The 22,812-nt window shown below is 29.1% G+C and overlaps 7 protein-coding genes across 14 annotated transcripts; 3 read left to right on the top strand and 4 right to left on the bottom strand.

Moving 5' to 3' along the window:
- Positions 1-2,081: 2,081 nt before the first annotated feature.
- Positions 2,082-9,150, bottom strand: LOC126870355 (coiled-coil domain-containing protein 186). Of its 3 annotated transcripts, XM_050627977.1 has the most exons (10): positions 9,008-9,150; positions 8,676-8,879; positions 7,175-8,540; positions 6,825-7,095; positions 6,340-6,743; positions 5,719-6,257; positions 5,355-5,620; positions 4,966-4,989; positions 4,710-4,859; positions 2,082-4,639 (listed from the first exon to the last, which is right to left on the bottom strand). In XM_050627977.1, exons 1-10 carry the CDS (start codon positions 9,129-9,131, stop codon positions 4,565-4,567), a joined length of 3,423 nt encoding a protein of 1,140 aa, XP_050483934.1. In that variant the 5' UTR covers positions 9,132-9,150; the 3' UTR covers positions 2,082-4,564. The 3 variants fall into 3 exon arrangements, with proteins under 3 accessions (XP_050483934.1, XP_050483932.1, XP_050483933.1); XM_050627975.1 differs by having other exon boundaries at positions 7,175-8,879; XM_050627976.1 differs by lacking the exon at positions 4,966-4,989 and having other exon boundaries at positions 7,175-8,879.
- A 196-nt stretch (positions 9,151-9,346) lies between these two features.
- Positions 9,347-11,337, top strand: LOC126870366 (probable proline--tRNA ligase, mitochondrial). Of its 2 annotated transcripts, none has more exons than XM_050628014.1 (6): positions 9,347-9,493; positions 9,763-10,014; positions 10,102-10,363; positions 10,418-10,599; positions 10,667-10,879; positions 10,941-11,337. In XM_050628014.1, the coding sequence occupies exons 2-6, from the start codon at positions 9,805-9,807 to the stop codon at positions 11,223-11,225; spliced, it is 1,152 nt and encodes a 383-aa protein (XP_050483971.1). In that variant the 5' UTR covers positions 9,347-9,493; positions 9,763-9,804; the 3' UTR covers positions 11,226-11,337. The 2 variants fall into 2 exon arrangements, with proteins under 2 accessions (XP_050483971.1, XP_050483970.1); XM_050628013.1 differs by lacking the exon at positions 9,347-9,493 and adding an exon at positions 9,526-9,674.
- LOC126870362 (sulfite oxidase, mitochondrial) lies at positions 11,246-13,715 on the bottom strand. Its single transcript, XM_050628007.1, has 7 exons — positions 13,568-13,715; positions 12,778-13,404; positions 12,519-12,705; positions 12,311-12,436; positions 12,028-12,220; positions 11,755-11,955; positions 11,246-11,674 (listed from the first exon to the last, which is right to left on the bottom strand). Exons 1-7 carry the CDS (start codon positions 13,606-13,608, stop codon positions 11,370-11,372), a joined length of 1,680 nt encoding a protein of 559 aa, XP_050483964.1. The 5' UTR covers positions 13,609-13,715; the 3' UTR covers positions 11,246-11,369.
- On the top strand, positions 13,662-18,544 carry LOC126870359 (armadillo-like helical domain-containing protein 3). 2 transcript variants are annotated; one of them, XM_050627990.1, is made up of 11 exons: positions 13,662-13,809; positions 14,443-14,628; positions 15,743-16,028; positions 16,172-16,305; positions 16,390-16,600; positions 16,672-16,966; positions 17,051-17,268; positions 17,339-17,571; positions 17,639-17,765; positions 17,878-18,152; positions 18,216-18,544. In XM_050627990.1, the coding sequence occupies exons 2-11, from the start codon at positions 14,476-14,478 to the stop codon at positions 18,306-18,308; spliced, it is 2,025 nt and encodes a 674-aa protein (XP_050483947.1). In that variant the 5' UTR covers positions 13,662-13,809; positions 14,443-14,475; the 3' UTR covers positions 18,309-18,544. The 2 variants fall into 2 exon arrangements, with proteins under 2 accessions (XP_050483947.1, XP_050483946.1); XM_050627989.1 differs by lacking the exon at positions 13,662-13,809 and adding an exon at positions 13,911-14,125.
- On the bottom strand, positions 14,625-15,837 carry LOC126870371 (uncharacterized). 4 transcript variants are annotated; one of them, XM_050628021.1, is made up of 4 exons: positions 15,721-15,837; positions 15,441-15,636; positions 15,196-15,367; positions 14,625-15,110 (listed from the first exon to the last, which is right to left on the bottom strand). In XM_050628021.1, exons 2-4 carry the CDS (start codon positions 15,471-15,473, stop codon positions 14,836-14,838), a joined length of 480 nt encoding a protein of 159 aa, XP_050483978.1. In that variant the 5' UTR covers positions 15,474-15,636; positions 15,721-15,837; the 3' UTR covers positions 14,625-14,835. The 4 variants fall into 4 exon arrangements, with proteins under 4 accessions (XP_050483978.1, XP_050483979.1, XP_050483981.1 ...); XM_050628022.1 differs by having other exon boundaries at positions 15,441-15,519; positions 15,676-15,819; XM_050628024.1 differs by having other exon boundaries at positions 14,625-14,800; positions 14,866-15,110; positions 15,441-15,735.
- Positions 18,341-19,891, bottom strand: LOC126870368 (hydroxymethylglutaryl-CoA lyase, mitochondrial). The gene has a single exon (XM_050628018.1). It carries the CDS (start codon positions 19,627-19,629, stop codon positions 18,646-18,648), a length of 984 nt encoding a protein of 327 aa, XP_050483975.1. The 5' UTR covers positions 19,630-19,891; the 3' UTR covers positions 18,341-18,645.
- Positions 19,892-20,018: 127 nt separating this feature from the next.
- Positions 20,019-21,776, top strand: LOC126870370 (protein FRA10AC1). The gene is made up of 4 exons (XM_050628020.1): positions 20,019-20,370; positions 20,663-20,828; positions 20,902-21,061; positions 21,133-21,776. Exons 1-4 carry the CDS (start codon positions 20,264-20,266, stop codon positions 21,429-21,431), a joined length of 732 nt encoding a protein of 243 aa, XP_050483977.1. The 5' UTR covers positions 20,019-20,263; the 3' UTR covers positions 21,432-21,776.
- Positions 21,777-22,812: the final 1,036 nt, after the last annotated feature.

The following is a 22,812-nucleotide window of genomic DNA, read 5'->3' as shown; positions in this document are numbered from 1 at the left end:
ATCCAACTTTAAGTTGCTCGACAGAAACACTCCCGCAATGACAGTTTCCCTTTAATGGAAAGCCCCCTGGCTGAATTTATAGGGGGTGGGTTGTAGGCTTTAGAACACAAACCTCTCTGCGTGTTCTCTCTATCTCTCACATGCCATTACTTTTCTCTGTTTTCCTTCTCCCACCTTGTCTCTATCTGTTTGCATTTTCATTCCTCCACTCTATCGTTTTTACGTGCTCTCGCTCTGTTAATCTTTTATTTTGTCTTTCGCTTTTCTTTATTTTCTATTTCGCTCTGTTCCTTTTGTCCGCTACATTCACCAATGTCGTCTTCCTTGTTTAATTCTTGAGTCTCTTCTTATCATGGAATATAAAATCGAAATATAGCTTAGTAAGTATTTAGGTGGGAATAAAACTCACCTAAGTGGGTTTCTAATCATACTTAATTAGTTACTTCTTAATTAATTGCGTATTCTGTATCGCAAATTATCAAGGGCATTAGTCACAGATTAACACGAATGCCTAAAAGTTTAAATCCTTTCTAAAAAATTGCTGTTAGATCATAATACTATTAAAATTTATAAAATTTGAAAGAAAAGATTTGAGTATAAAGTAATTTATGTTTTACGTTTCAAATAAAAAAAATAAAGCATCTTTCGCTTTCACTGTTTATATTCAGTGTTTTGTAATAAATGATAAATGTATACACCTACGTGCATTACAAACAGTTTCTAATAAAAATTAGGCACAATTTCCTCGATAGACCTATTCTACAATAATTTCCATGCTAGGTCTCTATATTCCTAGGTCCAAGATACCTATCTTCTATGTTCTCCTTTAAATTTTTCCTCTAAGATCTCCTTTATTCTTCTTTTTCAATTCTTGATTTTATCGTTGTGACTGCATTTGGTCCTAGTAAAACATATTTCTCTTTTTCTAAGTTCTTTTAAGTAAGTTCTTTTTTTCATTTCCATTCGACCTGTACGTTTTGTTTCTTTTCTCTTTCACCCCGCCTCCATCGTGCAGCCATAACCTCTCTAAAGCTCATATAGCTAACACGTTCCCTTTAAACCACGTATCTCTCTTGTTCCCTCCCTCGTTCTCTGGCTCTCGTTCCTCTTGCTGATCCCGGGGCTCTCCCTCTTGGCGGTTCGCAACTTCGATCTAACTGGGCAGAGTTAATGCAGGAACGGGCTGCGACTGCGAGAGCGAACGGCTATAGCCATGGCAGGGTCAAAATCAATTCGCCTGGCAAAATTAACGCGCTCGAGAGCCGGCGTGCTTTAAGGGTGGCAAATTTACGTGGGGGAATTTCGAAATCTTGCGTTACGACGGCTAAAAGTACGGAAACTCTTTCTATTCTTTTTAAAGGTTAGGAGAGCTGCAAGTATATACGATCGATCTGGTGGAACAGCAATGAGCAACGGGCAACGGGCAACGGTTAATAATTTGGAGTGTTTCTTGTGTTGTTTATCGAAACAGGTATTTTAAACCAGACGAAGGCAGACAAAGGACATGATAAGTTACATTTTGTTATTTTTATATGAAGACCACAGAACAAGAAACGACAAATCAGATACATTTCCCAGTTTTTAACGGGGTAGCAATTTTAAAATTCAGTACGATATTAAATTAATCCAAAAGTGTCTTTTTATTCGACTTTTAGGCTAAACATGATTTTTTCATGCTTTTTATAATGTTAAAAATATTGTTTGTTAGAATATTAAAATAATATTTCTGTTAACAATTACAAATTTAGCTTTTACAAAATATTATTAACTATATCTCTGAACCTAAGAGATACTCTCTGTTTTTAGCTATTTTATGTTAAAATATATCTTTTTAACTATTAAATGCCATAAAAATAAAAACGTCAACAAAAATGTACTTATGTTTCTTCCTTATGATCTTCATACGAGAGCAATTTTAAAATTAAATACCTTGTAAACCAATTACATATTATCAAATTTATCTTTTCATTAAATTTAGTTATAGGATTCTGAAAAAATATTTACATCGAAAATATTAGTTTCAAAAATATTTTCAAGATATTTTAGATGTCAAATATGCCGTTTTGAATCGTGTCTAGCTGGTATTCAGTTTTGTTAAACACTTTACATACAAATCATTCACACCTTCTTTAACGATCTTCATCTGTCTCAAAGCTTGATTTATATCGATTATGAATTTAAATTGAATTGTAAGTACATATTTATATGAATCAACTGGATCAATGTCGTAAATCGATTTTAAAATTAAAATTTATTTTTGATTATGTTGTTTCATAAACTCTATACAAAAAGGAAAAAGGATTTCGTAGCTGTTAAAAGGTACCAAAACCACAAGGCATTGTAAAACGACAAATGTAGTGTTATTCGATTCAAGAGAGAGGATTAATTGAAATAAACCGTGTAGAAATTTGTTAAATACCGCGGAAAATATGATTATTTTCAGGTCAAGTCGTAAGAAGCTAAAAGAGCAACAAATTATTTTTCGCCCTAGTAGTCGCAATCAAATTCACGTGTATGTATTCCGATTAAATTGTGACACTGTTTGCTAATTTGCGAAACGATAATCGTACCGTGGCTAATGAACGGAGCCGTGTTAGTAGTTGGACAAAACAGAGCATCATTGTTATATATTCATAACGTTTTTGTAAATCATCGCTTGAGATTGTCCAAACTGCGAATTAATCAGTGATTCTTCAGAGTAAGATGATCCTTAGAATAAGGTGAAATGTGGCACGTAAGTTCACGTACATGTGTATACATACCACGATACGATGTACAAAAAGCAATATTCATTACATATATATATACATATACATATGTGATTGTTATATATATATAGACACACAGGTACACACGTGCAAACGCATAAGCACATACAAATGTACTATGTACACGCGAGATACGTAAGAACTAAACATATACACTTACTTTTGATTAAATCGCAATTTAAATGGTAATTTACTTACTCGATTGTAAATTTCGGTAGCAAAATGCTTTGTAAAATTATAAGTGCTGTGCATAATGTATATACAGAATGAAGATGCCATTAAAGAAGAGAGTAAAGAACAAGGGAGAACAAAACACAAGTTTAAAAACAGAATTATTTGTCCGAAGGAATAAAATGTGTCTTATATATATGGCAAATAACGGGAGGTACTTCTCGAAAAAAAGAACGCTATGAAGTAATAGGTGTGTTCCTCTTATTAGATGGAGTAAAAGTAATATAATAGTTTCATAATTATCTGACAACAAGAAAAGAAAATGAAAAAATACAAGAAAAATATAATTATAAAAATATAATTATAAAATCACAAGGTCTGCTTCGCCTTGTTATAATCAAATACTTTATATTATGTAGTACAGGTTGTCATTAAATGTGTGAACAAACCTACTTCATTCAAATCTTTTTTTATTATTATTATTGTAAAATTATTGCATTAGAAATAATTAGAATCTTTTTCTTCTAACATATTTCGTGTAATACGGGATCTTTATGTTCTTATGGTTTATTGCGAATAAATTTATAAAAATTATATTATGTAAGTTTTTCGATTATTATTTTTATATGTTTGATATGTATTCGTTTATGATAAGTAAGGGATACACATACGGTAAGTGAATCATTCTTTATGATATTAAAATGAAAATAATTTACAAGGAATTTCAAATTTGTCCATTTAGAATAAATTGGAATATTTTTTTAATTATTTTATACAATACCATGTCATATTTTTTTTCTATAGAGGTTTACAATTTTTACATCAGATATAATATATATAATCCTTAATTACTACTGTAACATACTTATTTAATAAATTAAATGTATTATACATACATAAAACTAATACAATATTAATAAGTTCTTACTAAACATTTTCATTGGCATGTATTACAAATTCTTAATGATATCAACGATATGGAATGTTCTTTAAAAATCGGAAATTTGTATAGAATAATTAAGTAAATAAACAGGGGTTCGTGTGAAGAACAAATTATTTTTACACGTTATAATACAATGCCAATATTTATCAAAAATATCCTATATTCTGCATTTAACACTTTAATGAATTCTTTTAAGTATCAATATTTTTGACTAGATATAATAAAGCTGTTTTTTTGATACTGAAACACAATACCAGTTATAATGGAAATCAACTATCAGTTAAATAACAAAGGAACTAAAATAATATACCAAAGTTCCTTTTTTACAATATGTATATGATAAAAACTACTATATAATACATAAAAAAATACATTAAAAACATTCGGATGAAAAAGTAATCACGAAATTATTATATCCATTTTGAATTGAAAAAGAATATATCTTTCAAATTATTGTGAAAGATTAATTTTACTTAAAATGATGACTTTTTATGTGTATTTTATAGAAAAAAATGTAACTTTATGTATATTCAGTATAAGACATTAAAGTTAATATTAGTATATGTATATATATACCAAGTTTCTTAATCGATAATTTGCCTATCTCCGCGTTTGTAACACATGCATTTGATATTTCGTTATCTTTACAATATAAGTACAAGTATGTTGTCCTAATATACTTTTAGTGTGTATTTTGCCTTTGTTGGTTCTGCATCGTTAACCTTGCTATTTCTTCACCGAGAGTATCGATGTTATCCTAAAAGGATAACAATGAGTTAGAATAACAAGTTCATTTATAGATATATGTTTTACATTTTTACGTTTACCTTTAGAGTAATATTCTTAAATAATGCATCTTCGAGAACCGCTTGGAGTTTTTGATTTATTTCTAATGATAATTCAAGAGTCATATTATCATCCGAGACTCGTTGATTGTAGACAGAGGCCATTATTCCTCCATGTCTTGCTAATTCAGCCTGTAATTCAATAACAATTAAAACTAAACGAAACTTATAATTATTTAGATTTATAAATTACCACGAAAGTTACAATGATAGTTTAAATTTTTCTTGTTAAACTTACTGCATTTCTCCTACTCTTGATATGCTTGTACATAAAAAGTGAAATATAATATAATATAAAATTCATAATATTTATAATGTAGTATAACTCCGTTTATATAAACCTGTTGGGAACAAATTAGTCCACATAATCAGGTCGTTCATATAATAGGAAATGCCCTATTTTTGTTCACTATGATTTTTCATACAGTTAATAAGAATTCATGTTCATATAAAAAGATTCCACAAAACATTTGTTCTTAAATACATAATAATGTGAGAATATACCACAAAATATGAGAGTGTGCCACATAGCTAAAGTTCAGTTAATCAGGCACTACTAAAATTTCGTTCATATAAATGGAGTTCCACTGCATCTATAAGATTCAAAAGTCTAAAGATGAAATTTACCTTATATTTATCTCTCTCATTGCCACCCATGGCACCAATATTCTCATGTAAAATATAAGTTTGTATGATTTTCTTTTTCTTCTGCAATTCTTCAACTAATATTCGAGTGTGTTCCTCAAAAAAATCAATTTTTTCTGCTTTTCTAGCATTACTCTCTTGTAACTTTATAATACGATCTATTAACAATTGTCTACTAGGCTCTGTAGGCTGTATACTTTGGTCACCATTGATACTGTTATCGGATAAGGCACCATTTAAAGCATCTCCTACAATAATAATAAAAAATAAAGTAACAATAATAATAAATATCAACACAATAACATGTCAAAACATGTATAAATATTTAAATCTCGTATTTAAAAACCTGTATTTAATGAAATATTTGATCCAGTTCTAGATGCAACACTCAACGAATTATAAGGTATTGATGTTTCGAACGCATCTAATTTTTTCCGACACTGTTGAAGTTCACGCGTCATTTCCTTCATACTTAGTTGTTGTTTCCTCTTTAACACCGCATTTTCTCCTTGACTATCTTCCAATTGCTGAGCAAGATTTTTCGCTGCCTGCGTTTGTTCCATAAGACACCTTTCTAAAACTTCACTTTCTTCGATTCTCGCTTTCTTTTCTCGAGCAAGATTTTCTTCCAGTGCTTTTACTTTATCAGTTAATTCACTTATACTTTGATATAATGGTCCATGCTCTTGTTCTAATTGTTTTGCTTTGGCTTCAATGGCTGTAAACTCCGATTGTAGCCGTACATTTTTATCAGTCAATTTTTGCGTGAAGTCCAGCATCTCTGCTTCTTTCTGTTGGCACGCAGACATATCAGCCTGTAATTCTTCATTAGCCAAACGTAAATGTTGGATCTCTACTTCCGTTGATGCTAAGTATTGATTTTTGCTATGTTAAAAAGAGAAACAAATTACTAATAAGATAAACATAAAACAAGCTAAAATCATAACTTTAAAAGATTGATACCCACTGTTGAAGCTGAGTCTTCAATGATTCTAACTCAGATACTTTACTTAGTAGTTCTGTAATTTCTTTTTGACGTTGATCTGTTATAATTTTCAAATTATTCAGATTACTTTCATAATTTAAGCGGTTTTTTTCAACATCCTGTATCTTTAAACTGAGCATGTTGTTTTCTTCAATTAGAACTTGTTGTCTGTGTTTCAATGTATCTACTTCCTTTTGTAATTGAACCCTCAACATTTCTTTATCCTCAGTAACGTGTCTTTCTAAAATTAAACGTGCCTGTTGTTCCTTTAATTGCTGATCTAATGTAACTGCTTTATTCTCTTCCGATTGTTGAAATTTTCGCATTGTTTCTTGTGTTTCTTTGCGGACTTGTTCGCATTCTTCCTTCATTTCGTTGATCCTGATCTACAAAAAAAGAAAAAAAAAAACAAAACTGATATAAAATTACATACAAAACAATAAACTACCTTCCCTTAGCGTTATTACCGTGGCTTTGTCTAATTTTTGTTGAGTTTCCTTCTGCAAATCCATTTCTGTTTTCAATTTGTTCTGAGTCCATTGTAACTTTATATCCCTCATCTTTACATCTTCCTTTAATTTTTCAACTTCTCTCTGAAGATCAGTTACCTCGCGATGTTTTCCAGTTAGAATATTACATATTCTACCTCGTTCCCCTTGCATTTCTCGTAGTTTACTATGCAGTGTCTCTTGTTGCATTGTCATTTCTTTTACTTTACGTTCTGCAGATTCCTTCGCCCTAATGACAGTAAGATAAAAAATGGAGATATTAAATAATTATAAAATATATTGATAAAAGCTATACAAATTTGATGTACCTTTGTGTATCAATAAGTTGTTTCTCACTAACTGCGTATTTCATTACCATGCTTTCCCTTTCTTTATTTGCAGCACTGTACTCTTTTTTATACATTTCCTGTGCTTCTAATGATGTGTGCAATTCAAGTGTAAGTCTGTTTATTGTCTTTTCTAATGTTTCTATTTGCACAGAAAAGATCTCTCCTTTGTTTTCTGCTTCCAAAATTCGATTCCTTTCTTCCAGGTGTTCAACTTTTTCCTGTAGCTTCAAGTGCTTAGATTTTAAATCTGCGTAGTCTTTTAATAAAGTAAGATAAACTGGATGTTGCAACAAACTCTGTTTTGATTCTTCAAAATCAGCACTTGCTTCTCCTTTTTTATATATTGTATCAGTAATAGCTTCCTCTATATTGTTGCCTCCAGGATTTAATACCACAAAATTAAGATTGTGATTCCTACTTGTATTTGCACAAAGTACATTATCATTTGTTTTATTAACATTGTTACTGATGGAAGAGGATTCTGACTGTTTTGAATCTTTTAATTTAGGGGAATGATCAATGACATTATTTTGATCAAAGATGTATTCATTTGTAATTAAATATTTACTATTTTGTTCAATATTTCCACTTATAGTTTCATTCGAACTTAACATGAAAGTGTTTTTATTTTCATCATTTTTTACATATTCATCTTCTACAGTTTGCACATCCATTTGACCTTTTGTTACATAAGAAATACTTTTTGTTTTTAAAAACGAATCTGATGTATTATTGAATGCTGATCCTGTCAAAGAGGATTCCATGCCAGAAGATTCTTCTGTATACCTTTTCTCATTACAAATATTATCTACAGATTTCATTACTGAATTATATCTCATTGCTATATGTTGTGGTAACAGTGCTTTTTCCATGATGTTTGTAGATTTTTCTGTAATAAAATTTAAAAAGTTACGACTTTTGTTTAGAAACTGAGCATTTGATTGCATTATATTAATTGGATTTGTTGGCAGTGAAATTTTCACCAATCTGCTATCATCGACCAAAGTTGGTCTAGATATTACATTGCTCTGTATCTTAGTATCCTTGATAATTTCACATAGCTTTTGTTCTTCATTAAAATTCTTTTCATATTTAACTAAACTTCTTGGAGCTTGACCATTATTTACTAGTAATTTTCCATTTGCATTAGGATGATATACTTCTTCCGTTTCTCCAATATTTTCTTTAACTTCACAGTTTTCATGTGTGTCTACACCAACAATATTTTTCAACGATTTTGTTTCATGTTCCTCCATATACAATTTATTGTTAAAAATTATTTCTTCTTCATCATTACATATTGTATTTGGTGATATAGACCTTACATTATGATTAGAAATTGTATCTGAAGATGTACATAACAGTGTATCATATAATGTCGTTGAAGATAATTTAATATCATTACAGGAAGATGATTTCTGAAGACACTTTTCTTGTGAAAGGATTGTATCAACAGATGTTTGACATTTTATAAACTCACTTGTGAAATTACTTAAAGAAGTGGAACTTTTTACAGTTGTGTCAATATTGTTTCTCTCTATCAATTGATATTTCTTTTCATCACTGTTCTTTATTAATACTGAATCTCCTCTAATTTCATCAGTGCTGTCTTGTACAAGCTCCTCATGAATTGGCATTGTTTCTTCATGTATTTTTATATCTTGTTGAGTTATAGGATTAATATCTAAAAATGTTAATCAAAGAAGCAATATTAAAAATTTTAAACAGTTGCCATTTGAAATATTTTTATTTAAGCAACTCGAAAAATAATTTATATTAAATTTTCGTTAAACAGAACTCCTCAAATCGTACCTTCTGCAATCGAAACATCTGATTTTACACTGGAATCAGCCTGATTGACATTTTCAGAAAAGATTTTGTCCTGGAAAGATAATTCCAATTTCTTTCCCTCCATTTCACCAACTGTAAATTCCATTTGTTTCGGATCAACTTGACCCTATTTCGTTGTGTTACATTTTCTGACGAAAACTATAGAAGTTGAGAAATTTTCTCAAACTGACAACAAACTTGCGATTACAGCATTAAGCAACAATCGTGGAGAAAGAAATTAAAATCAAAGAAAATAACCTAAAAGTTGAAAACTTTGAGAGAATCTATCTGTCATTCTTTAGATTGTTTAGTCTGTTTCTAATTTTCTAACCATTATTACGAACATGATTAGTGTATCCACGAACCGTATATCACTGGACCTAAAAACATCGACCAAGAATATGTGTAGTTGACGCGAATGTATGTAGTTGATGCGAATGTGTAGGGCGTAAAATCAGAGACCAGTTGGTAAGATACACTTATTCTAGTGTATTGTGTGTGCATTTAGCTACAATATTTTATCCAAAACTATTTCAACATGTCAAGTTTACCGATTCGTAATATAAACAAATTATCGCATTTATTTCAACCGAGTACATCTACGATCGCCACCAATAAAAAAACAAATCTCTCTTCGAAAAGCTACGAAGTACTCTTTCTATTTCATCGTTTGTCTTTATTTGTATTGTTCGATATTTATTAATTATAATGTATATTTTTTATATCATTAATTGCAGAACTTAGTTAAATATGGGTTGATCAAACAAATTGCCAATGGAATGTATGCATTTCTACCCTTAGGCTTACGCGTTTTAAATAAATTAATAGCACTCGTTGATACCGAAATGGAAAAGATTGGAGCTCAAAAATTATTACTTCCAGCTTTAACATCCACACAGTTATGGAGAAAATCAAATAGGTTTGATGATAATATGAATGAATTCTTCAAATTACGAGACAGATCTCAGAAGGAATATATACTCAGTCCAGTATGTATTATTATTGAAGATATCAGATAGTAGATCAATAAGTTGAAGAATAAAAAATAATTCAATAAATTTTTCATGTCTCTAAAGACACATGAAGAAGCAATTTGTTTTATGGTGTCATCAGTAGGATCATTATCACCAAAAAGGTTTCCCTTAAGATTATATCAAATTTCTAACAAATGGAGGGACGAAATAAAACCAAAATTGGGATTCTTGAGAAGTAGAGAATTTATCATGAAAGATTTGTACACGTTTGATATAGATTTGGACAGAGCAAAAGAAACATATGCACTAGTATGTGAAGCTTATGAGAATATATTTAAGAAAATAGGAATAACATATGTAAAAGGTAATAAATAATGCAATTTCATGTTTCTTTTATTAATATTATTCATATTTGCAGCTATTGGTGATCCAGGAACAATTGGAGGTTCAATGTCTCATGAATATCATTATATAAGTAGTATTGGTGAAGATAATGTTTATACATGCTTACCTTGTCAGTACAGCATTAATAAAGTAATGTGCAAGGAATCACAATGTCCAGAATGTGGGAGTGTATTTGAGCAAAATAAAACTGCTGAGGTAATGGGAAAAATTAATTTTTGAACTAATCTAAGATTCTGTAATAAATGATTAATTTTTATTCAAGGTGGGACATACATTTCTATTAGATACAAAGTATACAATACCTTTAAATGTAACATTGAGGGTAAACAAGGAAATAAAACCCTTAGTAATGGGTTGTTATGGACTTGGTTTGAGTCGTATTTTTACAGTCATAACTGAATTATTATCTACCAAAGAAGAATTACGATGGCCAAAAAATTTAGCACCATATACTATTTGCATTATACCACCAAAGGTATACACTATACAATATTTTTTATAAACAATAAATACTAAAAACTCATTATAATTTACAGGTAGGTAGCAAGGAAGAAAGCGCATTACAATATGTGAAAGACATAATAGAGGTTTTAACTCCATTAAATACTGATATTATACTTGATGATAGAACACACTTAAGTATTGGTAATCGTCTTATGCACGCCCGCATAACAGGATTCTCATATGTTGTTATAATTGGTAAATCCGCAATACAATCTCCACCTTTGATTGAAATTCATGATATAAATAGTTCGACAAATTGTCAAATACCTTTGAATGACATATGTAGTTATTTCAATAAAGAAGGTATAAAAATTTAAAAATATGAAATACATTGTACTATTGTAACAAGTGCATATATTAAAAACACATGTTCTGTAGTGAAAAGAAATTGTTATTTATTTCTCACTAAATACAAAAATTTTAACTATATTGAGTTGTTATTATAAGTTCTCTAAGTAACTCTAGTGTTCTAATTTAACTTTAACTCTGTGATATGCATTACAAAGAAAACCTCGTAAATTCCAGATATTTTTGAAACTTTCCGGTTGGACATTATATGACGCATCTACAGCTTTTGCCCAAATTTCTATTTCTTTACTTCCCTCTTTAACAGGAAGATCTATACTCCACAATGTCCAGCTCCAATATCGACCTTCTTTAGCGTTCTTATCTTCTGCATTTAAATCAGCCGTATACCAAGTTTTACCTTGGTTATTTGTTATGTCAACCCGGATGATTTTTCGACCCCCTCCCGACCAAGCATATCCTGCAAAAACGTTTTGGTCAAGGTATAATTATAATATTAGTGTTGTAAAGATAAGTGAAATCTTAAAAACTATACTTTACCCTTCACATTTATCTTTCCATTTACCACTTTGATTGTTTCTGCATGTTCTGGTTTGCAAATTGCAGAAATCACAGGCATTTCCTGTATAGCAGGTGCCTTAGAAAAATCTACATTATCCCAATCAGTACTGGGAGAGAAACCTTTATAGTCACCTTGTTGCCATTGTGATGGGCTTTCTTCTTTTGAAACAATTATTCTGGCTATAAAAATTACAGAAAGGCTTACAAAATTATTAATTAAATTGTTTGATTATAATATTTATTACTCAGTACCAAGCCATTTTACATTCCTAGCACCCACAACACCTGGCACAATTACTCTAACAGGAAAACCATGATCTCTTGGTATTGGTTGCCCATTCATTTCATAAGCTAAAATTATATCTGCTCTAGGGTCCATAGCTTTGCTAATGGGTATACTTGCACCATATGGTGTACCAGAAGGATCTAAGTCATACCCTTCAAACTTGTTCCATGAAATTATTTATATGTCTAAATATTTTTTTATAACTTTTAATATTTAAAAAACCTCTCTTTTTCGTTTATACATTAATACCTGTATATGGTTGTAATTATCCTCATTAATTCCTAAATCTTTCAATACATCACATAGCCTTGTACCAGTCCATGTAGCATTACCAACAGCACCTACACCCCAACTAAGTCCTCTCAATTGTCTTTCCTGTGATAAATTAAAAAAAATATAATGAGTAATAAAAAATATAAAAATACTTTTTTAAAAGAGGGAGAATATATCAACTCACTTGTGCCATTTCTGATCTTCTATTTCCTCCACACATTATAGCGCTTGTTATTGTGTACTTGGGATATTTCTTTATGTCTTCAAATTTGAAAGTCTTTTTTATTACTTCTTCTATAGCTAATTCTAAACTATAAGTCTTCAAGTCTATTTCAGGAACAGGAAGATGATTTCTTACATAAAATGTTTCCCTAAAATGAAATAATATTTTAAAAGTAAATTTTTGTACACATAAAATTTCTAAAAATTATATTCAAATTTACATTGGTGTAATGAAACTTTCTATCAATAAAGAAGGTGGTGGTTCAGCACAAAAGGGTTTCTGTCCATTTATCTTTAAAACTTTGTGCCTTATGGGTTCTTTTGAATATGGATCATTTTCATTAATTGCATTAGAGGCTGCATCATCTTTAGATATGTTTCCAATTCTCATTGATTCAAGGAGCTCATATATTTCTTCTGTATTATGGTTAGCAAAAATTGCCCAAAATGGTTCGATTGAACTGCCAGCTGCCATTATTATTTTAGAAGGACCACCTGGATGTTTTTCAATAAAATCTGTTATGTCATATACTCCTTGTTTAAATGTTACCCAAATCCCATTTTGTTTATTATCATGTTTGCCTACTTCTTCTAGATTGTATGTCTTTAAATCTGCTCTAAACTCTCCACATAAAGTAGGTTTCTTATCCAAAGCTTGAGCTTTTTTATAAAATACGTAATAATGTAAACCTAATATAGATGTGGCAACAGTAATATATGCTGCATATTTTGCATAAGAACTATATTTGACTCTATTTTGTTTAATATACTGTTCTTTATAAGATGAGTATTGCCTAAATGGTTCAAGATAGTACTGGATATAAACACTTGTCGCTGGTGACAATGGTCTAAAATAATTAATATTTTTATCACATTTATATATTTTATTTCATTATAAAATAAGATAATTTTAGTTTATTATTTATTTATATAGAATTATTAATATTCTTAACATATAAATATTATTATATCACTATAAAATATAACAATGAAATTCAAAGTAATAAGAACCTATTTCTTAGATGATTTAAAATCCTCGAATGTAAAATCATAGTTCGAAATTTTTATATTTTATAGTTGACACAACAGTATGCAAATAGTACCAGAAGATTTTCTCATAAATTAGATGAATCGTGTATACATATGTGTGTAATAATGGATTACGTATTTAATCGTATGTTAAGGAACCATATGTTAATGATTTATATAAGCAAATCATTATGTATATATGAACTTGATTTTATCTTTAAGATGTAAGTTTTCGAACGGAGATATCACAACAAGTATAATGTGTATCATGGACATATGTTCATGATGTGTATGTTATGTATATATCAAATTTTTATTCCATGATGGCTCCCTGTCATTCTTGTGCATGGATGTTTTCGTAATTATTTGCGTCATTATTTCATTTTCAGTACTTAGAGTCTCGTCTCAATGAAACCCTTCAAAAATTATATAAACAAGAATAATAGTTAAAACATACATAAAAAGACATACTTTTAGTACTGCCTTTTCAAATAATACAGAAATTACTTATATGACATCAAGAAGTTATCTGCTTTATTAGTAAGTAAATACTTGATGTCCCTCTTCCCAAGATTTTTATTGTTATATATTTTTACAATTTTAAAACGTGCGATTACATAAATATTTTTATCTGAAAGATGTTGTATCTATCAAAGTATTATTTATTCATTTAAAATCATTGAAAATTCAGTATAGAGGTTATAGGTATGGTGTATGGTGTATAGGTGTATTGAAAGATAAGAATTTACGAATTTTAAATAAAGCAATATATTATTATATAAAACAATGTATTTAAAATTTGTAAGATTGTATAAATTCTGAATATAATTATTATTGAAATCAATGTATTTTTTTAGGTAAAGGAAATGATAAAAATTGAATAATCAATTATGGCAATGGCTATGAGAAAACGGAGCGGTTCTGGCTCCAAACGCCAACATAAAGGAAAACTTGTACCTATTTATGAAAGCTTTTTCAAAGGAGAGGATTTAACACTAGCTCATCCAAATTTTTGGAATGAATTGTTCTTAATAAAACCTATGGTCAGTATCTTCATTATTTTCAAATATTAAACATTATTTAATATTATATACAAATACAATTAATAAAAGATAAACATTTCTGAAACTTTTTTATAATTTTGAGAGAATGTTGCAGAGGTTCCAAACTAAAAATTCTTCTAATCTACCATGAAAATCATTGAGCACGTTTTACCTGCAATTAAAATTTTTTATTAAAAGAAGAATTCATTAATAGTAAAGATTATAATTAAATTGTACTTTTCTTTCTTTCTTTGTCACATAATCTTCATGTATAGGATATTTGTTATTTTCTTGACATCTTTTCTTTCCTTGCTTTTTCTTTTTTGAATCTATTAATTCATCAATAATGTAATTATCTTTTAATTCCTTGAGTGAAGTTGGTACGCTTTTATGATCCTTTGCATTATATTGAACTTTATCTTGTGATTCTCTCTCAGATGACACTTTTGGTTGTTCTTTCTGTTGTTTAGACTTATTGTTAACTAAAAATTTATTTGTAGTTATTGTTTATAAATCGATAATTTTATGAAAAAAATAAAATATGTATTTCTGATTTTTAACATGTACCTTTGGGTTCAACATAATCCTCACATTCTATTTCTTTATGCAAACTACCTGGCATAAATTTGCATTTGAAATTAAACCATGCTTCACTTGTTTGAACTCTATATTTTAAACATTTTAATTGATATATACATACTCTCCCATAATATTTAGTTACTTCCCATGTTGGCAATGACTATAACATTAAATAAATACAAACAATATTGTTCAATTATAGATATACATTTGTAACATGCATTTACACTCACTTGTATTAATTTTGTAACAAATTTACCAAACATGATGTATTAAGACACATTTATACAACCAAGAGTTAGTTTTTAAATACTGGAATCATAAGTTTGGAAGATCATTCTTTCAGTGGAAAAAAGTTTTTAAGTAAATCAAATAAAATGAAAATCTTTAGTACTTCTTGTTTACAACAAATTTTCTGATGAATCCTTTCTGTCAAAGAAAAAACAAATGAATCATTATATTAAGTACCTTGTGGTTAAATTCACATTCAGTATTTAATTGTTTTAACAATACATGTTCCTTCCTATATTTTTAGGTTCCACATATTGAAAGTGAAATTTTACATATGACTGCAGAACAGTTAAATGCAAGCAGAGAAAACTTAAATGCTTTAGTCTGCCATTGTGTAGATACATTAGTTGATGAACATCCTTTCAGAGTTGTATATGCTTTACAAACTTTAGCAGCTGTTATTCAGTCCATGTATAAAAAAGCTAGTCAAGGTGATTGTGGATTTAATTTAATAGATATCTTAGTAGGATTTGATTCTGCAGAACAGAGGATGACAACATTAATGCAACATTGTAATAATTTCTTAACAGGTATATGCATTTTAATACATAATAGGTAATTACTAATTCATTTATGTTAAGAAATCAAAGATTCAAATATACATTTAACATTTAAATAATCTACAGTTTTTCAAAAGAAACAAACCGATTATTAAAATTTTCCATGATTCTAGGTGAATACCCTGATAGTTTAAAAGCTTTGTGCTTGAAATTGTTGTTAATTATTGTAACTGGCATGGACAATGTTAGTCAGAACACTTTGTTGGAATATGTTATGCTTAATAGTGTTTTTGAATCTCTGGTTCAAGTAGGTGTTACTTTAGTATGACTACTATAATTGTTGACAATGATTCCTATTAAGCATTAATATTTTCTATTTTTCTTTATATAGCTTTTAAGAGATACAACAGCTAGAAGCCGTCACGGACATGACGCAGTATTGCTTTTAACACTTCTAGTCAATTATAGAAAGCATGAAAGGGCAAATCCTTATATTGTTAAGTTATCGATTTTGGATGATGAATTAGCTCTTAATGGCTATGGGCAAGTTATATCAAGTTCATTGATGGACTTTTGCAGACAGTTTGTTCAACAAAGAGCAGGTATAGAACATTCATAATTATATTTTCAAATCATTTACTATAAATGTATTAATAAGAATCATGTTATATAGAAATACAAGCATCCTGGTTATCTTCCTTAACCAGTATAGTCGGAAGTATGTTCGTTGGAGAAGAAGAAGCGAAAACGCAACAAGTCCGTGCAAATAATGCATTGTTATTAGCACTTTATGAAGCAACACATTTAAATCGTAATTTTGTAACAACTTTGGCATATACACAAAGTGATACTAGTGCACCACCTTCTCCAAATAATACATTGGGACCAAATGCGGTAGCTCCCGGAACACAACTATCTGACGTGATGGCGCAGCCATTTAATTTGCTGGCCACATTCTTACAGTATTGGTGAGGAGCATAGTATTGCTGTAAAAAGAATAATACGCGCAAATATGTTGTATTTTTTATTGTAAGAAACTTGAATTTTTTCAGTTCAATAGTTATGCAGGTGATCAGAACAGAGGCAATAATGAATAACGTTAAATTGTGCTTCCTCATATTAAGTTGTATTGCCGAGGATCAATATGCAAACAGTTTAATGCATGATGCAAATTTGGCATTTAGAGTACAACTCCATCGAGTACCGATGCATCATAGAAAGATACAAGATAAAGCAGCACCAGCACAACCATTAGCAGCTACCTTACTTGGTATTTATAATTGTCATATGTATCTAGTACTAAAGTTTGAATCGTTTAAATAATTATCACAATATTGTAGATTTACTTGTCGAATTTGTTACATCGCATATGATGAAAAAATTTCCATTGGAACTTTATCATCAATGTATTGGAGTTCTACAGAGGTTGCTTTGTTACCAAAAAAGATGTAGAGTTAGGCTTGGATATCAATGGAGAGATCTTTGGACTGCACTAATTAATTTACTCAAATTTTTAACCACTCATGAAAGCCACCTTATTAAGAAAATGAATATTTTTCCATTAGCTATTCAGGTAAATTAATGATTTATTTAATTTTCGTATCAAGTATAAATTTAAAAAATGAATTTGATTTTTTTAGGTTGTGAATATTTTAAATTTGTTTATTACGTACGGAGATACATTCTTATCCTCCCCTAGCAGTTATGACGAATTATTTTATGAAATAATACGAATGAGGCTTATTTTCACAAATTTGAATGCAATGGGTATATATTAAACAAATCTTTCATATTACTTTAATTTAATTTAAACTCATATTTTTTATTGTTTTAGTCATATAATAGTTAATAATAAAAATACTTTATTTATATGTTCAAGCTCTCCGTTATTCAACAAGCGAATCTTATGAGTATAAAGAACATGCATTAAAATTGACAAATTGTTTGGTGAATATGAGAGACATAGTAAATCATTTCCCACCAAAAATAGCAGCGTGGTTAGCTAGTGAAAGTTTGTCCACTCCAACAGAACAACAAATTTTAGCTATCATAATACAAAATTATGATAGCCTTACTTTAAAATTGCAAGATAATTTAGATCAATATGAAAGATATTCTGAGAAACCTAATCATGTTGCATTCTTTGAGGAAATGGTAATGCCCAATTAAATAAAATTATGATTCTAAATGTTTTGTCATGACATGATTATTTTTTAGGTAACTGGAGTTGTAATTGATACTCGAGGATCGATAGATTTGAGTACATTAGACACACAGGCTATATTACAAGAACTATCGAATATTTCGTAACATAGGTTCTATGTAAAACGTGAATCAAATACTGTGTGTCATTCCGTTGTCATGTATTATAATGTATTTTTTTTAATAAAATCAGCTTTATATGTATGTTCTTAATATCACAAAGAATGTATAGCTAGTTGCGAAAGTAACACATCATAGTGTGTTCAATCGTTGCGCCATATTTCTATGGATTGTGTATACAAGATTAAAAAAGATCATTAAAATTTAATAAGTATAAGATAGAATCCTTCCATTACTATCCATGCTTTTCTTCACAGATTCATTTTCTTCGTTATTCTGCTATTTTTTTTTTTTTTTTCAAGGTATTATTAAAACAGTTACAGTCTTAACATTTTTTTGCTAGAATCGCAATACCTGCTTTGGATTGATTTTGTCTTTGAAGCTGACTACTGATAAATTCTCCTATTTTTACTATTTCATTAAGATTTATTCCAGTTTCTAAACCTTGTCCATGTAAAAGATAGAGTAGATCTTCCGTAGCAATATTTCCAGAGGCTCCAACTGCATATGGACAACCTCCTAGACCAGCTACAGATGAGTCAAAAATTCTTATTCCATGTTCAAGGCTAGCATAAATGTTTACTAGTGCCTGTCCGTAAGTATCATGACAATGAATTGCAAATTCATGCATGTCATTTGATACATATCCCAATTCATGTAATACATTGTTTATTTTGTTAGGTGATCCTACACCAATAGTATCTCCTAAAGAAATTTCATAGCATCCACATTGTAACATGAATGTAGCTAAATTGGCTACAACTGTTGCTTGAATTTGACCTTCGTAAGGGCAACCAATGATACATGATATATATCCTCTGACTTTAATATCATATTTTAAGGCTTCTTCAATAACTGCACTAGCTTTTTTCATACTATCATCAATGGAACAGTTGATATTCTTCCTTGAAAAAGTTTCAGATGCAGCCAAAAAGATAGCTATTTCTTTTACATTTACTTCCAATGCAGCTTTCAAGCCTTTTATGTTTGGTACTAATGCTGAATAAGAAATATCTGGTTTCTTATTAATCTTTTGGTACACCTCTGCATTGTCTGCCATTTGGGGAACCCATTTTGGAGACACAAAACTGGTAACTTCTATATTCTTTAATCCACTTTCTGATAGTTTGTTAATGAACTCAACTTTGACTTCGGTTGGGACAATATTTCTTTCATTTTGTAATCCATCTCGAGGTCCAACTTCAACTACTTTTACAAAGTTACTAATTGATCTCATCTTTTTTACAGAAAAATTACTTACATTATTCTTACTGATAATTTTAAACATCATTAATTTAAAAATGTACATATTAGTATATTCTACTTTTATTTTCTTTTCCTTATAAAAGAAATACAATACTATACTTAAGAGAAATGTATTTGATATGCAGTGAAAAATATCCACAATACATTGCTCAATATAGAGTGATAAAATGTGCCGATAAAAAAATGTTATGATAATAAAGTGATGTAAATTCGTAACATTGAATTACTTTAATTAATGTTCAATTACGTGAAATATTAAAATACAAAACAAGTCAAAGTTGTATTAAAATAATATAGAACGCACAATAAAATAGTGTTCAAATTTCTGGGAATTTTTATTTATAAATATATAGAATTTCTGTTGTTCTCATTGTTGAATCTGTTATAATGGCGCTACTCTCCACTGCGACGCCATTTTTAAAAGTACTTCGTAATAGTGTAAGAAAGACATGTGTATGTACTATATATCTAAGTAATTTCAAATATCTTTGATATCAACGTATTTTCTGAAAAGAGAACGTGAATTGTATATTTATGTTTAGTGGAATAATATTTGTTCTTCTTATCATTTATTTTTTTTGATTGATATGTGTCGTGTAGTGTCGTGTACATTTTAACTAATACTTCATCGTTACACATCGAACTAGAAATAAAATCAGTCTGTGCTAAGAAGAAACATGTTTCCAGCTTATGCCTATTTGTCAGCTTATGACAGACACAAAAAACTTATAAATGATTATTTCACATTGTACGGAGGTTCAGTGTCATCTTTGAAACGGGATACGTATGTTAAATTTTTTAATTGGTTTTCATATGTTATAACTTGATATCATAACCATATTGTATTATTAATATATTAAATTGGCGTTTCATAATTAGTAAGTTAAAGTTAACTTACGTTTATTCAAAATATGAAAGTTTGGTAAAAAAAGCATTTTTACCAAATGTTATAAATATTAATATTAGAAGGGTATTTAAAAGAAATGTGCATTACATAGAAATAAACAATTAAAAAAAATGAAAGCTTTGTAAACTCTAAAACAAGCAGTTCTTGACGTTTCGGCCTGTGTTTCGAGGTCCCGAGATAAGACTGACTATGACGTTATTAGAGAAAACCATAAATTTCTGTGGGATCAAGATAATGAACCAGAAACATGGGGTGCTCGTTTGGCAAAGAAATATTATGACAAATTGTTTAAAGAATACTGTATAGCTGACTTAACATATTACAAACAAAATAAGGTAGATTATAATATACATTTCAATATATAATGAAGTATTCTGAAATTAAATCCTGGAGGTCAATATTAAATAGGTTGCCTTAAGATGGAGAACAGAGAAGGAAGTTATCGTTGGTAAGGGACAGTTTGAATGTGGAAATAAAAAATGTAAAGAAAAGGAGGACCTTAAATCTTGGGAAGTAAATTTTGGTTACATAGAGCATGGTCAGAAAAAAAATGCTCTTGTCAAATTAAGTAAGTCGTTTTATAGTTTGTTTAAGTTGTTACATTTGGAATACAGGCTTATCATTGATATGCACTTTAAGGACTGTGCCCTGAATGTTCTATAAGGTTGAATTATAGATCTCAAAAACGTGAAGCAAAGAAACATAAAACATTAAAGAGATTAGGTACAAATACTGAAACACCCAGTAGTATACCTAGTACATCAACAGTTCCAATTAAAATTGAAGAGGATGAAGGTACAAGTAATGTTGGGAAATCAATTGATGATACAGAAAAAGATGAAGATGAATCTAAAATTTGGAAAGAAAAACCAATTGAAAATCTGGAAAAAACAAGAGAGGAGGAATTTGAAGAATATCTAGCAGATTTGCTAATGTGAGAAACAAAATTAAAGTTTCTTATAAAATCATCTGTTACGAATAATGTTTAAAAAAATACGATAATTTCTATACACAACACGAGTCATGTTCAAATAAATATAACATTTGCAGTTATTGTATCTTTATTTTGATTGATGCGTAACTCATGTTCTATCCTTATATTGCATGATAACAAAACTTAGTACATATTTTTTAACTTTTACACACTTAGATAACTGTTGTTATTTTTTACTTACATTTACAACAAAACCTTGTTGTGAAAAAAATCTAGCACCACAGGTAATAATGTGTATATATATACATATATGTGTATATTGTATAATAAATACAACTATTTATTTTTATTGCAGTCAAATATTTTCAACAACCACATACATTATTGACAATAAAGTAAATTTTTGAGTTAGCCATAAGATTTAAATAATTTTAATGCACAATTTTTATTTCTTTCATTATTATTGATATATGCTATTTCATTGAGAAAAGAGTAAAACTTCCATTTTTGTACATAATACAAATCATTTCATAAATTACATCGATTGAAATTTGCAAATGAAAGCATAAACTGAAGTTTCTAGTTTATAATATTTATAAGTTGTACAAATTATATTGTTCTTTGATTCGTATATATGTATATAATGAATATGGGGATTTATCTTTTGTAAAACAGTTTAGTAATCTTGTACTTCTAAATTTTGTTTGTTTGATGGTAATAAAGTTATACATCTATATAGATACAAAAAAAATAAAAGCACATTTTATATGCATTCAATTTATACAGCAAAAAATGAATAACAGTTCAAGTCAATTTTTTTACTTTAGATTTTACTATATCATTCTTTTTGTATAATTGAAATCTCATGTAAAAAGGCTAGCCTACTACTCAAACTTACACTATTTTCAATAATTACAACACTTATATACAATACATAACGAGTTTATAATTATATCGTATAAGGTTGAACTTATAAAACATACAGTACACACATTACTAGAAAAATTCAATATTAGGATATATTCCTTCAATATTGTATCTATTTAACATCTCTATAAACGCCAATTTCTTGTGCGAGAATCATTCATGTTGAAAATAACATACAATCAAAAAACGTTATTGTGTTGTTAATAATCAATAAAACATCAATTCTATTGTCCTTTATAAAAAATACGTTATTGATATAAATAGATGAATAACTATATTATGTTTGAATAGGTTCTAGTCCAATATACAATATACAGTAGAACTTCGTTTATTCAAAGAAGTTAATGCTGAACCCCAATTATCCGAACTACGGTCGAGCGTAATTTCATAATACATATAAACACTTACTCTTATAACGAATATACGTGCGAACGTCTATTAGTGGGACTGTTTGGTTA

This window comes from Bombus huntii, chromosome 10 (genome assembly GCF_024542735.1).
Source record: "Bombus huntii isolate Logan2020A chromosome 10, iyBomHunt1.1, whole genome shotgun sequence".
Taxonomy (NCBI): Eukaryota; Metazoa; Arthropoda; class Insecta; order Hymenoptera; family Apidae; genus Bombus; species Bombus huntii.
Note: the sequence above shows the minus strand (reverse complement) of the source record. Positions and strands in the feature narration are given on the sequence as shown.

Coding starts and splice junctions, on each gene's coding strand:
- LOC126870355 (XM_050627975.1), bottom strand. CDS start 9,131: ATGGAATTTACAGTTGGTGAAATGGAGGGAAAGAAATTGGAATTATCT. Junction 8,880..9,007: donor AGATGTTTCGATTGCAGAAG/GTACGATTTGAG, acceptor TAACATTTTTAG/ATATTAATCCTATAACTCAA. Junction 7,096..7,174: donor CAACTTATTGATACACAAAG/GTACATCAAATT, acceptor TACTGTCATTAG/GGCGAAGGAATCTGCAGAAC.
- LOC126870366 (XM_050628013.1), top strand. CDS start 9,564: ATGTCAAGTTTACCGATTCGTAATATAAACAAATTATCGCATTTATTT. Junction 9,675..9,762: donor TCTCTTCGAAAAGCTACGAA/GTACTCTTTCTA, acceptor CATTAATTGCAG/AACTTAGTTAAATATGGGTT. Junction 10,600..10,666: donor AGCAAAATAAAACTGCTGAG/GTAATGGGAAAA, acceptor TTTTTATTCAAG/GTGGGACATACATTTCTATT.
- LOC126870362 (XM_050628007.1), bottom strand. CDS start 13,608: ATGATTTTACATTCGAGGATTTTAAATCATCTAAGAAATAG. Junction 12,221..12,310: donor ATAATTACAACCATATACAG/GTATTAATGTAT, acceptor TCATGGAACAAG/TTTGAAGGGTATGACTTAGA. Junction 11,675..11,754: donor TGGAAAGATAAATGTGAAGG/GTAAAGTATAGT, acceptor ACGTTTTTGCAG/GATATGCTTGGTCGGGAGGG.
- LOC126870359 (XM_050627990.1), top strand. CDS start 14,476: ATGGCAATGGCTATGAGAAAACGGAGCGGTTCTGGCTCCAAACGCCAA. Junction 16,029..16,171: donor TTGTAATAATTTCTTAACAG/GTATATGCATTT, acceptor CCATGATTCTAG/GTGAATACCCTGATAGTTTA. Junction 16,306..16,389: donor TTTTTGAATCTCTGGTTCAA/GTAGGTGTTACT, acceptor TTCTTTATATAG/CTTTTAAGAGATACAACAGC.
- LOC126870371 (XM_050628021.1), bottom strand. CDS start 15,473: ATGTTTGGTAAATTTGTTACAAAATTAATACAA. Junction 15,368..15,440: donor TTGTTACAAAATTAATACAA/GTGAGTGTAAAT, acceptor TTAATGTTATAG/TCATTGCCAACATGGGAAGT. Junction 15,111..15,195: donor GGATTATGTTGAACCCAAAG/GTACATGTTAAA, acceptor ATAAATTTTTAG/TTAACAATAAGTCTAAACAA.
- LOC126870368 (XM_050628018.1), bottom strand. CDS start 19,629: ATGTACATTTTTAAATTAATGATGTTTAAAATTATCAGTAAGAATAAT.
- LOC126870370 (XM_050628020.1), top strand. CDS start 20,264: ATGTTTCCAGCTTATGCCTATTTGTCAGCTTATGACAGACACAAAAAA. Junction 20,371..20,662: donor TCATCTTTGAAACGGGATAC/GTATGTTAAATT, acceptor CTGTGTTTCGAG/GTCCCGAGATAAGACTGACT. Junction 21,062..21,132: donor AAATGCTCTTGTCAAATTAA/GTAAGTCGTTTT, acceptor ATGCACTTTAAG/GACTGTGCCCTGAATGTTCT.